Source organism: Nestor notabilis, unplaced genomic scaffold (assembly GCF_000696875.1).
Source record: "Nestor notabilis isolate BGI_N333 unplaced genomic scaffold, ASM69687v1 scaffold4912, whole genome shotgun sequence".
In the NCBI taxonomy this organism is placed as follows: Eukaryota; Metazoa; Chordata; class Aves; order Psittaciformes; family Psittacidae; genus Nestor; species Nestor notabilis.
This window is the reverse complement of record NW_009919620.1, coordinates 39528-51909: the sequence shown is the minus strand read 5'-3', so window position 1 is coordinate 51909 and position 12382 is coordinate 39528. Positions and strand designations below refer to the sequence as shown.

At 42.0% G+C, this 12382-nt stretch overlaps 1 protein-coding gene across 1 annotated transcript in view; it reads left to right on the top strand.

Moving 5' to 3' along the window:
- F13A1 (coagulation factor XIII, A1 polypeptide) overlaps nt 1–11526 on the top strand; it is a 57720-nt gene extending 46194 nt beyond the window's left edge. Inside the window, exons 13-16 of the mRNA XM_010010309.1 lie at nt 1–49; nt 4151–4311; nt 7348–7484; nt 11382–11526. Coding sequence (XP_010008611.1) covers nt 1–49; nt 4151–4311; nt 7348–7484; nt 11382–11526 — 492 coding nt within the window. The remainder of the gene's footprint in view (nt 50–4150; nt 4312–7347; nt 7485–11381) is intronic.
- Nucleotides 11527–12382: the final 856 nt, after the last annotated feature.

Sequence of the window (12382 nt, the reverse complement as noted above, 5' to 3'; positions counted from 1 at the left end):
AGTGAATGCAATAATCTCTCTTTCAGCGCAAAACTGCAACCCTCTTCATGTAAGGCTTGCATAGTTGTTTTCAAACCTTTGTTTTCTGTGATATTGCTGGCTTTGTTTCTCTGTGTCATTAACTGTCACTCATGGGTAGAGGCAATTCTAGTAGCTAGGGGCAGGATACTCTACTGGGTGTCAGGAAGCTCCACTCTCAGCTCTGGCCCTGCTTCAAGTGTCATTTAGAGCTGAGGCTGTTTTCTTCAGGCTGTTACTCTCTGCATAATGCTCTCTTACACCAAGGTGCATGTTTGGGAACTGTTGGTTTTTCTTGTTTAGTACAAAAGAAGGCAAAGTAGTGCAGGTATTAAGCTTCAAGGTATTGTTTTTCATACATTTAGTCTTCCAGCAGTATCACAGCAGGTGAAGGAAAAGTTCTGGTTTCCCAGGGTGTCATTTACAGAGAAAAGAAGGTGAATATGTTGTCTCACCTAGTAGAAACTGACAAGCTCTGAGCAGACTTTGGAGGACTGGGTGGTTCAGGATTTTGTATTTACAGTGATCTAAAAAGTTTCTGTGTAACTAGAATGTGCCACTACAGAGCAGGGGCATTTGTCAGCTGGGCAGGCATCTCAAAGGTGAGTTATTATTTTATAGACATAGCATTTGCTTTTCCTTGTGCCCTTGGGATTGGGCACCTCTGGATTGGATGGGGAGATCCTGCCTCCCTCTTCTCATGCAAAAAGCAGTTCCCGGCGGCATAACTCACACTGCTGTGGGCAGGATTTTGCATTGCTCAAAGTAGAGAAGAAGGATGTTCTCCTTTTTTATTTTGGACATAACTGAACTATTTCATGGTAGTCATGGCAGCCCCATTCAGAAAACAGTAAGCAAATGTTGAGGACCTGCTGTACTCCAAAGCCCTGTGGATCAGGCTGGCTTCTCCAGTGACAAGGGACTGCCAATCACTTGTTCAGGCCTGTACTCTTGGGTCAGTGTCTCCAGCTCAGCAAAAGTGATGAGAATGTGCGTTTATGGAGGCTGTCAGAGGACCCTCCACTTGACTTCCTTACTGAGAGAGTCTGGAGCAATTATTTTGCCTTCCTGATGCTGCTACTGGTCAAAAGCAATCTCTGGTGAGGACAATGGGAGTGGCAGGACTTTGGGTGGCCAAAGGATGGGCCTCCTGATCTGGGTCTCATGCTGGATCACAGCAACTCTTGAGCTTTCTCATCCATCTTGTCTATTTCATCCCAGCTCAAGAGACACTGTGAGCCCTCTCTTCTCCAAGAGAACAGATTTTACATCAGTGACAAGCCTTCATGGAACCACAGTTCCCACCATGCTATGAAAAAAATCCTCTGCTTTCTTCCTCTCTTTGAGCATCATTTAAAACTGCACATTTTTATTTGGAGCTGATTAATCTCCATAAAGTAGAACTCCACTTACAGGGATCTATAGGTGAAGGTTAATAAAAATTCTACCTCTGGTCTATAACAAAGCCCTGACAACTGCCTGATGGTTCTTTCTAACTCCCTGACTCATTTGCGGGGGGTCTGGAAATGGGCATTGGGTTGTTCCAACACAGCCTATGAAAACACAGTGAGGGATTTTATAGTGTCTTGCACCGGTTACTAAGTATTTGATCTGAAATACTACAAAACTTTTGGACACTTGGCCAGGTACAGTAAAAAAAATAAATTTCAAATGCTCAGTCTAAATTCTGTGCCTCTTCTTTGATGGGTGAAAGTTCAGTCATCTGGTAAGAAATGTGCAAATAACTGCTACACTTCTTGCTGCAATTTGTGCGTGGTTCCAAGGCTTATGTCTGCCATTGCATCAAAGGTCTGTGTAAGGTATTATTACCTAAAACGCAGCTTCTGCAGGGGTTTGAGACTCATTTAGCTCCTCAATGCAAGAAATTAAATTAATAGATGTTAAAGCATCACTGAACCTCATAATCCATTTTTTCTAAGTTAAGTAAATGGTTTGTAAAAAGCTTCTTGAAGTCATGCTGTAAACTCTAAATTTACTGATGGTGAGTTGAACACAGGCTAGAGAGAAGCACCTGAAAGAACAGAACATGGATCTTATTGCATGTGTACCAAAAGTATGTCCCCATCACTGCTTCTGGCCAAGGAGGCATGTTTTAAGGTGTTACCACCTTTCAAGGTGGAAATTAGCTTATATCTGAGCTATAGTTATCAACTTGTGAAGCATTTTGTCCTGCAACAGGACAAAAAATCCTTCACAAGTTGCACCATCTCTGAAGGTGATATATAAAGGTGATATATAAAAGTTAATCATGAATTCTTTCACCTTTCCCTGGAAAGGAGTACACATTCGACCAGAAGCAGTGTTTGAGCAGACAGGCAGTACGAAGGGAGGCAGCATGATCATTTGGAACTGTGTGAGAATACTCTGTCAGAGGTGTGATGGAAGGATACCTATTGAGGCACTGAAGCAGAATTTGCAGGCTTCATTCACAGCAGAAAGTGTATATGTGTATCTGGAGGTAACAAAAAATTACAATACAGTAAAGATGTGACAAAGGCATTCTTCCAGCCCATGCTGCTGAGAGAATGAAGCAGAGTAAGTTTTCAAGCAGGAAGTAAAAGCATGATTTTCAGAATAATGATTAAAGGAATTGTGTGGGTTGAAAACATCTTTGAGGATTTGAATAGCTTAAACCTTCCAGTGCCTTCAAAGGTGCTCTCACATCTACTCGGTTATATTTAGTTTTCTCTGCTTTTTTTAAAGGCTGTAAGGCAGCTCAGTGTTGTGTCTCCCTTGGCTTTCCCAGGTGCAGTAAATGATAGTGGCATCTTACCAGCACAGGCAGTGCTAAGGAAATAGAAGTCTATTATTCTTTGTTTCTTTTTTTCCTCTGGTGATTAAACAGAAAAGTTCATCTTTCCTTCCACTGTAAATTTCTCTTTGATTGTAAATCATTTATATGTTTACTTATTTTACGCAGATGATAAATACCTTGCCTGATTTATAATTTACAGTTTCAGGCATTATGAGAAACTCTTGTATAAGAGACAAAGAGTGAAAGAGAGGGAGAGAGGGAGGAAAGGCGAGCACATCAAGTAAATTTAAGGCTGGCCTAGTAAATCCAGGTCAGGTAGTCACCAAGGGAATAGCTTTGAAACTAAATCAAGGAACTGGTTTTGATGTGAGCGGATCAAAAGAGTGAAAAGGGGTGAATGTCATTTACCGAATTGAGTTCAATTATCTCAGTGTGTACAGCGTATGTCACAAGTACAGCACAAATAATGGATAACAGTAATAATCATAGCTAACAGATGGGTGATCTTGATATGTTTACTAGGGTTATAAGGAATGTTTATAGAGGCAAGAGCGCCAGATCTATATATTCTGCCTGGTCACTTAGTTAGCAGATCTGCTTCTCTGCATCACATTCTCACACCATTGTTGGCCTGGGAATTGCAGTTCGATATGGTTAAAATTAATGATTCCCTGCATCTCAACCATCTAGCCTAGGGGAATGTGTTACTTCCAATAATTATTGTCAGGGAGCACGTGAAAGCTCTCTGGAGGGCATGCTGGTGACAGGAGGACCTTCTTGATAAATTTGGTAGGCAAGTTCAGTGTAGGATAAAGGCAGATATCCAGACGTGTCCTGCAGAGCAGGTTGTGTCCCATGTAGCCTGCCTGAGCTCACACCCCCCAGTGGCTGCTCTGGAGGCATCTCTGGTGGCATCTCTGACAGGAAGAGAGGCAGAGAAAGCACAGGAACAGAGTGGAAAGCAGGCGTGACACTGAAAATGTGGTTTTGACCTTTGTGCCCAGTAGCTATTTGTTGCCGGTCTTGCTTCTCACTTATTTTGTGGTAGTGCCTAGAATCCTTCAACTGTGGCCTGGGCCTACAATGACCAGCACTGGGGCAGAGGCTGTGCACAAATCCAGCTTTTGCCCTAGGGAGCTCACAGCCTAAATGGAAAAGAGAGCAAGGTAAGAGGGGGAATGGTGAGGTGAAGAACTGAAGATGGTTTGGGCAAAAAAATCGAAGCCATTCTTTGGTCATGGGCCACCTTTTTTCCAAGGCACTTCCGTAACTAACTGGCACTGGCTATGATGGGAGGAGCAATTAGCCATTAGATTGCTTCAGATACCCTTTTTTCTTTCCTTTTTCTCCCCTCAGCTAGTGCCTTTGATGTTGTGATCAAAGCAAGCGAGTACCTGAGTGACCTGCTGGACCAAGCCTCCTTTCATTTCTTTGTGACGGCACAAATCAATGAAACAGGGAAGATTCTGGCCATGCAGAAGGCGACAGTCCTGGAAATTCCTGCCCTGCGGATCAAGGTAACTCAACACTGTGGTGAAGGGGATGGACCACTATGCTGCATGCAGGCTGTTCTCTACATGGCTGTCACAGTGACTGTATACCCCTGATGGAGGGGTGTAGTGGGGTGTGTGTGCACATGAGACCTTCAGTTTAACATGGACCTTATAAAGACATGGCTGGCTGGAGTGTATGAGTGTGTATAGGTATGTTATATGTTGCACTGAGTATCCCTACATTGAAGTCTGAGGCTGACAGCATCACTGGTAGTAGACAGCTAAAGTGATCTCATCGGAGGAAGGAAGGGAAAAGATCTGAAAAAGCTGAAAAAACTCAAAGGCTAAGGGAGATTACTCACTCCAGTCACTCAAGTCTTTAACCGCTTCAGAAGTCTTATATTTAAAGCAGCAAGCACAGAGGCCTCTTGCTGAAGAATGAAGCTATTGAGGTGAATTTCCTTGGAAAGCTCCTGCAGGTGTCGTGGGAAGATTCTCCAAACTTTGACAGGCAGCATTGATTTTAGGCAATGCTTTCAGGATTTCAGTGCTTTGCTACCATGCTGTGAATGTACTACCAGCAGAGTTCCCTCAAAGTTCAAGCATTTCTGCAGACAGTGGCATGGTGCCTATGAAAATGTGGAAGTGTAATGTTTGTGATAGGACAAAGACCCTATGTTGTATGGCAAAGGCAGGGCTGAGATTTAAAGGTCTCAATCTTAACTAAGCATCCAAATAAATTGCCTCATTTTCAGAAGCACTGAGCCTTCATCTGCTTTGAATGATGTCATTCGGATCTGCTTTTTTCCTAATAAAAAGAAAATGATCAGAACACCTGTTCAGGAAGTTTTATATAAACATGAATACAGCTTCCTAAAATTCAGAACCTTGAAAGAAATCTGTTTATAGACTTTTTTCTTGTGTATATTATTTCAATCAATATTCAGGTTTCCATATAATAATTTATGTAGTAACCACAGACTTCTGCAGAAAAAGGGTTTTTTTTAAAAATGTAGATCAAAACTGCAGTGAATCATAGAATCATAGAAAACAGTTTGTGTCAGAAGGGATCTTAAAGCGAAGTTTGCAAAAAAATCCACTCCATTTCATAGTCTGCAGAAATGCCATAATGCTCTGATTAGACATTTTTGTATTTGCAAACAAAAGTTTTTTGGTTTACTGAGCATTCTAGAGAGGAGGTAAACAAGACAGACAGATAAACTCTATTTCAAATACCTGTCTTCAGTAAACGAATTTTAAAAGTAGAGAGTTCTTTCAATTCAATACTTAAACATAACATCTCATACAGCATCCCTAGTTTCAGCCTCAAAATTGTTTATCCTCTCTGCTGTAATAAAGAAAGGATCTTTAGTATATAGGATAGGTTGTTGTCCAATAACCATGTTTTCTAGTAAAACTGAGTTTATTTCTTCAAGTCTTTGTGATGTGCAAAAATATGCTGAAATTTTAATAGGTGGATCTTTCAAGTGTGTGTGCGCACGCGTATGTCTATACCTATATATTCCTATATATGTAGGAAACATCACTTTCTTGTTCTTTTAAGAAATCTGAGGAAGCTTATCCTCCTAGTTTTGTTGTCAGATTTCTTCAGCGGATGTGACTGATAGGCTGTGAGAGTTCTTAATGTGAGAGTAAAGGAGAAGTATGAAAAACTTATTTCCTTCATCTTCAGGTATATCTTTGATCTTTCTCTGTTGGTCTTTGTGATTCTCATAGTTAACAGTTGAGGGAATTACACCATATTCTAATTTAGCTTGAGACCAGGTTACAAAAATACGCTCAGCAAATACTTATCATGGTCTCAGTTGCATCTGAGGGAGTTCAGGATGAACATCTAACTGTGATCTTAACCGGACAATAGAAATATGAGGACATAAGGCCTCTAATTGGGCTAGGACTTCTGAAAATGCCACTGATGTCTTTTTGTAAATTCAGGTGGTTAAATGCTGTTGAAAGCTCAGCTGTGAGTAACTCATCCTTTGCTCCAGTCAATATATTGGTATTTGGTGCAGACTGATCCCTTAGACCGGAGTCTTTCCGGCTACTTTGCAACTGTCATGCTCATTAAAAATTTGCAGTCGGGCTGCAGACCCCAGCAGAGCACTTTAAATTTGTTAACAAGATACTTCTCAAGGCCCTTTAAAGTAGTTCATGGACTAGCTGGGTTCTGCCAGCCGTAAGTTGAAAACCCTTGCCTGAACCCTTTATATTCTGTGAGAAATGTGTTTCTAGGGAAAAAACAAAACAAAACAAAATTCCCATACATGTAGACTGTGTTTAAAAACATGCTCCTTTGGAGGTGTTTTCCAGGCAAATGTACTACCTGCACTGATCTGATTGGATAGACAGATCCCTTCAGCTGTGTACAAGACACCTATATACATGTGGAAGTCAATGTGATCACTCTTATTAGTCCCACTGTTTAATATTTTCCAGTGCAAAATGTATTGCTTTTTTGTTATGTAAGGGGTTTGGAGGACAATTTGCTCTCAAGTCTGTGTACATCACGTACAGGGTTAGAAGCTTTTCAGAACACAAGAGGCAGCTGGGAAGATGGGCACGACACTTTTGGGGGGTGCAAGCAGTGTGACCCACTGTTTCTAATTTAGGGTAATAAGATCTGCCCTTCTCTTCTGGAGCTCGTGTCCTGAGCAGATCATGCACTTCAGTGCTGGTGAGGAGCCTAGGGAGGGAGGCAGACCCTTGGGAAGAGGCCTCCTCAGCTGGACAAGCCCTCACTTGGACACTCAGCTCCAGGACTGTGTACACAGATTTCTGTTCTTCCTGTGGAAATGGGGGCCTGCCTCCTGACCTGCCATGTGGCTTGAGGGAAGATTGTAATGCATAGAAATATCTGCCATAGTACCTATGGGCCCATCCATCTTACTAGGCTTTCTCTGCCTCATGCTGTTTTGCTGTGTGCTCCATTCTCCTTCCTCCCCTTCCTTACAAGTCCTGTGTATTTAAGTCTACAGATTTCACCGTGGGGCATTTTATTATTATTATCTTGTGGAGCATTGTCCTTTCTGTGTCTTGCAGACCCAAGGTGAGCTGGTAGCTGGTAAAGTAATGTCTGTGACTGTGGAATTCACCAATCCTCTGAAACAAACCCTGGAGAATGTCACTCTTCGCCTCGAGGGACCTGGCGTGCTGAGAACGATGAAAAAGGAGTTCAGGTAGGGAAGAAAGCACAACTAGCTGGGAGTTTGTCTCCTACTTGCTCACAGAAGGAAGCTCACAAGAGGCACTTAACTAATGCTGCACTGAGTAATTCAATTCAGACACTCTCTCCTTGCTTCAAAATTCAATACACGAGGGAGCTGTAGGTCTCAATGGTAAGAAGTCAGGCTGTCCAGAGAGATTGTGCAGAGACTGTGAGAGCATTTCACCTGTTCAGCACCAGCATTGGAGGAAGGCGTAGTGGTTGTGGGTAGTTGTTAATGCAGCCTGAGTTTACTTTTTCACCATATTATGTTATTTTTAGCATTTGACAATAGCACTTATGAGCTTCTACCACGGAAAGAAAGACAGATTTATTCTACACATGAAGTGTTTACTGCCACTCAGTATGTGCAAATCAAGTCTTGTGCTGTCTTTCAAAAGGGCTTTTCTCCGCTCATGTTAATCATGATTATACAAGACGTTCAGATACCTCAGATGATCTTTGCAAGCTTATGTCAAGACACGAGATGTGTGTTGGATGCAGCACAGCCCGCAGGGATGGCTGCAGCGTGCGTGTAAGCACACAGCTCACCCCCTTCCCCGGTAACACCACTGCACAGGGCTGCCTTGGCACAGAGGTGTGCTCCCAACACAGGGTGCTCCCAAGCCCGTGGAAAAGGAAAGCCACCTTCATTATGCTCAGAGCTGCACCTCATGCTGACACAGTGGTACCCGTACTCCAAGCAAGGCATTTCCTAGACCCTCTTCCCATTTGAGTTCAGCATTATGAGTTCAGCGTTATAAGCTCAGCATTAGCCAGTTCCAGGATAACTGGAAATTTTGCAACCATTGCTTAGTCTTGAGCAGCCAAACAATACCATCTATCACTACCTGAGCTGAGGGTCCCCAGGTGTATGCAAAAGGAGTTTGAAAAATTGCCTGTGCTTCAGCAGCTGCATAAATTGTCAGCATTATCTGCACCCAGTAGGGGAGGTCTGAGTTTGATTGCACCTGGGCCAGGGATAAAAAAGATCAAAACCAGTCTCCAGAGTAGAGCTTGGAAGAAAACTGACTGTGAAAGGGCATCATACTGTGTTTGCTTTGTGCACAAGGCATGTTATAGGCGCTGCTGAACATGACTCAGCACAGTCCACATGAGTTACACAAGTTGCAGCAATAGCCCTCATTGCTGCCCAGTCGTGCCAGCCTCCCCTGTTGTTCTGCATCCTTCTCAAACCAAAAGCTGCCATGGCTGCTCTCACCTTGAAAGATGCAGAAGTTGTCAGGTGCATCAGGAGTTAGGGCAGAAAAATGACTCACAGAATAGATGTAATTTTCTTTCAAGCCAACATGTTTTCCCCTTTTCAGTAGTGCCCTTGGCATCACTTAAAATGGAAATGGATCAGCTTAGTTATTTTAAGATTTAACTTCTCTGAGATGAATGAAGGGTGCAGGTTATACACACAAAGGACAGAGCAGCAGGCAGTTGTAGTTTATTTAAATAATAATCACAATTTGCGTCTATGTATTCGGAGTGATAAATGGCTTCAGTGTGGTGATGGCTCAGCATATTACTCAGAACCATTCATCACTGAATCCTCTCCCAGGAAAATCATATTAGGGTGACCTTACTCCATTTGCAAAGAGAATTAAACCTAGGCTAGTCTTTCCCCACTCTTCCACTGCTTCTCTGTCCATCGGGGACTGTCACATATGGGATGTGGCTTCTCCAGTTCTTTGTGGGGATTAGACTTTCGACCACTCTCTATTTTTGAGGTAGCTTTTCTGTTTCACTTGGGTGAGTCCACAAAACAGGTATACGGGATCCAGCTGATACAACATTATTCTGTCAATGCACTGGCTTGGGGGTTTCAGTCTTGACCATTCGTAAAAACAATACCTATATATATATAATGGTATTTAGCTATTGGCCTCAGACAGGTGAGGGGTATGACTTATGGAAAAGCTTCTGGCAGCAGCAATTTCTACATGGGGCATAGTCTTTGCATGACAAATGAGAATTAACCAGGCAGTGATGGATAGTTTTAAATGGATTTTAGCCAAGCATGCATTCGCACTAGCAGGTAAATCACTTCGGGTGTCTCTACACGTGAAAGCTCAGCTAATCTTAGCATTTGTAGAGAGAAGCAAGTTGGTTTAGAAGTAGTGCAGTAAGGAAACAGGAAAAGGTGGGTTTGGTTTCTTAGGGCAGCTGTTGTCTTCCTGCACACACACACATATATATATAAATATATATATATGTGCAGAGATAATAGCACTATAAATCAGAGATGGTAGTCCTACCCTCTCTCAATAGGGCACTGTGAAAATGTGGTCTGGAAGCCTTCATCCCTAGAGTGCATCCCAAGTGCTCAAGACAGCAGAGTGAAACTTGCTGCACAGCAGACTTGTATAATATCTTCTTCACTTTCCATACAGATAATCCCTTGCAGATCATTCCTGTAAATTCTAACTTTAAAAAGGTATTTAATCTTGTACAGCAATTGAAGTCATTGCTTTATCATGCTACCATTTTAGTGGGCATTTGGTGGAGCAGGCACGCCAGCTGAGGGAAACAGAATATCTCTCATTAAGAACAAAGGCAGAAAGAGGGAAAACACTTGCCAGAAGCAGTCTGCGCATACTCACATCGAAAATACAATCTTCCTCTGCTTTTTCTTTTCTACAACTGGGTACATGCCCCAGGGTACCTATGACTTTATATGCAAAATGCAGTGCCATGTGGAGATACTTGAGAGGTATAAGGAACTAGAATACCTCTCATTTCAGAAGGGGCAGACTTGCACTGAAACAAATATTCCGGTGGGAGGATCCCAGGCTAACTCATTTAGAGCTAATTAAGGTTTCTTGTCTTGTGGCAACTGTGCTAAGCCTGGGCAGTCATTTCTGTCCTGACCCTGTCATAGGATATGGAATCTGAGAGCCACATCCTACCAGATCAGAATTGGAAAGTATGGCTGAAGTTTAAGCTTGCTTTACTCTCACTTTAATCAGTTCTTTGTGGAATACCGTAGCCATGTGAGATGAAAACAGTGGCTAAATTCATAATCCTTTTAACACTGAAGAAAACAACATTCAGTTTTATAAATATCTGCCCATTATGCTACCTTCCTCATTGGTTCTTTTGGAGCAGCCATATCCTGACATCCCCCAAACATAATCAATCAATATAAGTCTTCAAAATCTGCACACAGAATGTAATGAAAGCACTGAGAAAACACAGAAACCCAATAGTTGTAGCAGAAATGGAAAATCAAGAGCAGAGCAGAATACAGTTGCTTTATAGTACAAGTTATCAAGTCATACATAATGTAAAAGATTAACTGCTAACAGCAGAACTCCCACAAACACTTTGACCTGTTCACATGAATATGAAGTCATCTGAAGTGGGGAATCTGCTGATGTTAGAACTATGGCAGGGTGGTTCAAGGTAGGAGCTGGCAGAGGAGCTCAGCATCTCATCATTGCTGCACTGGGTTTGCACAGGAATTCCATGGGCACTTCATAACAAGGACTTAATTAACCATTTAAGGAATCACCAACAGGCTATAACAGGTAAAATGGAATTACAAAGTAGAAAAAAAAAATGTGTTAGCTATAAAGATTATTCTGAAAGTGATTGTGAGAGGAAGTGAGAAGAGGCAGAAGAAAATGGATTCATTTTGGAAATTTAAAATTAGCCTGGAGGAAAGGCTAGAAAAGGCTTTGACAGAGTCTGTTCTGAGAGGAATAGAATATGGAGGGAATAATTTATAGGACGCTTATGAGAATGAAAGAAACATTAAAAGTTTGAGACATGTTATACTGTCCACCTACATTTTCTCCAGTGGGTCAAGCTGAGAGCACTGGCTGGCTGATCACAATATTGTTACTTTCCTCTTCTCCTACAGGCAAATCCCAGCGAACTCTACCTTGATCTGGGAAGTAAAATCCATCCCAAGACAACCAGGGTTACGAAAGCTGATTGCAAGCCTGGATTCTAATGCTTTGAGGCATGTGTATGGTGAGCTGAACATCCAGATTCAGAAACCATGAACCAGGGTGCTGCCTTCATTTCTCATTTAGCTGTATTTCAAAATATCATGGTGGGGTGATGGAAGGGGAAGAGGTGGTAATCTGTTTATTGTTATTTTGGTCATCCTTCTACTGAACAAAAATTTTATAAAGAAAACTAATTGGTAAGACTGGGGAGAGCATGAAAAAGCACCTGAATGATTTAAAATTAGATACATGTAATTAAAGGCAATTCTAGGCCATATTATTCCTATAGTTCACTTGTATTTATGGTCTTTTGCATTAGCGCTGCAAGGGAATCTGAAAAGCTCCATTCACCAAAGTAGTCTGAACTTTAGTTTTAATTAAGGCCTGATATTTTACTGAAAAAGAACCCAGGGTTAGAAATTCTTAGACTGAATTACACAACCCTATGGCAGATCATTCGGGCTGCACTAAAAACAAGTATTTCTAGCTAAAGGGACTGCTTTATCTTACGATGTTATAATTTGCCAGTTCATGGAGAGCTCACTTTGCTGAAGCATCTCTCAGGATGTGTTATCTCCAGAATATTCCCAGCTCCTTTTTTCTTCTCACTGCTTCCTTCTGCCTTTTTCCTATTCTTTCATGTGTGCAGACACCCACACATACTCACTCCTGTGTTTCATGCCCTCGTCCCACCCGGTATGCTGTCAATATGCTGTTCCTCTCTTTTGCTTGATGAAAATCCAGAATTTTTCATGCTCCTGTTCAGTTCTTCACACCAAACTTGCACTTCCCAGTCACATCTCTCATATATAATGTATTCTTTCTTCATGCTTTCCTGCCTTTTCTTCTCTCCTGAACCCACTCTGTAGCCCCATTTCCCACATGTGTGTGCTGCCCAGATCAGTTCCAG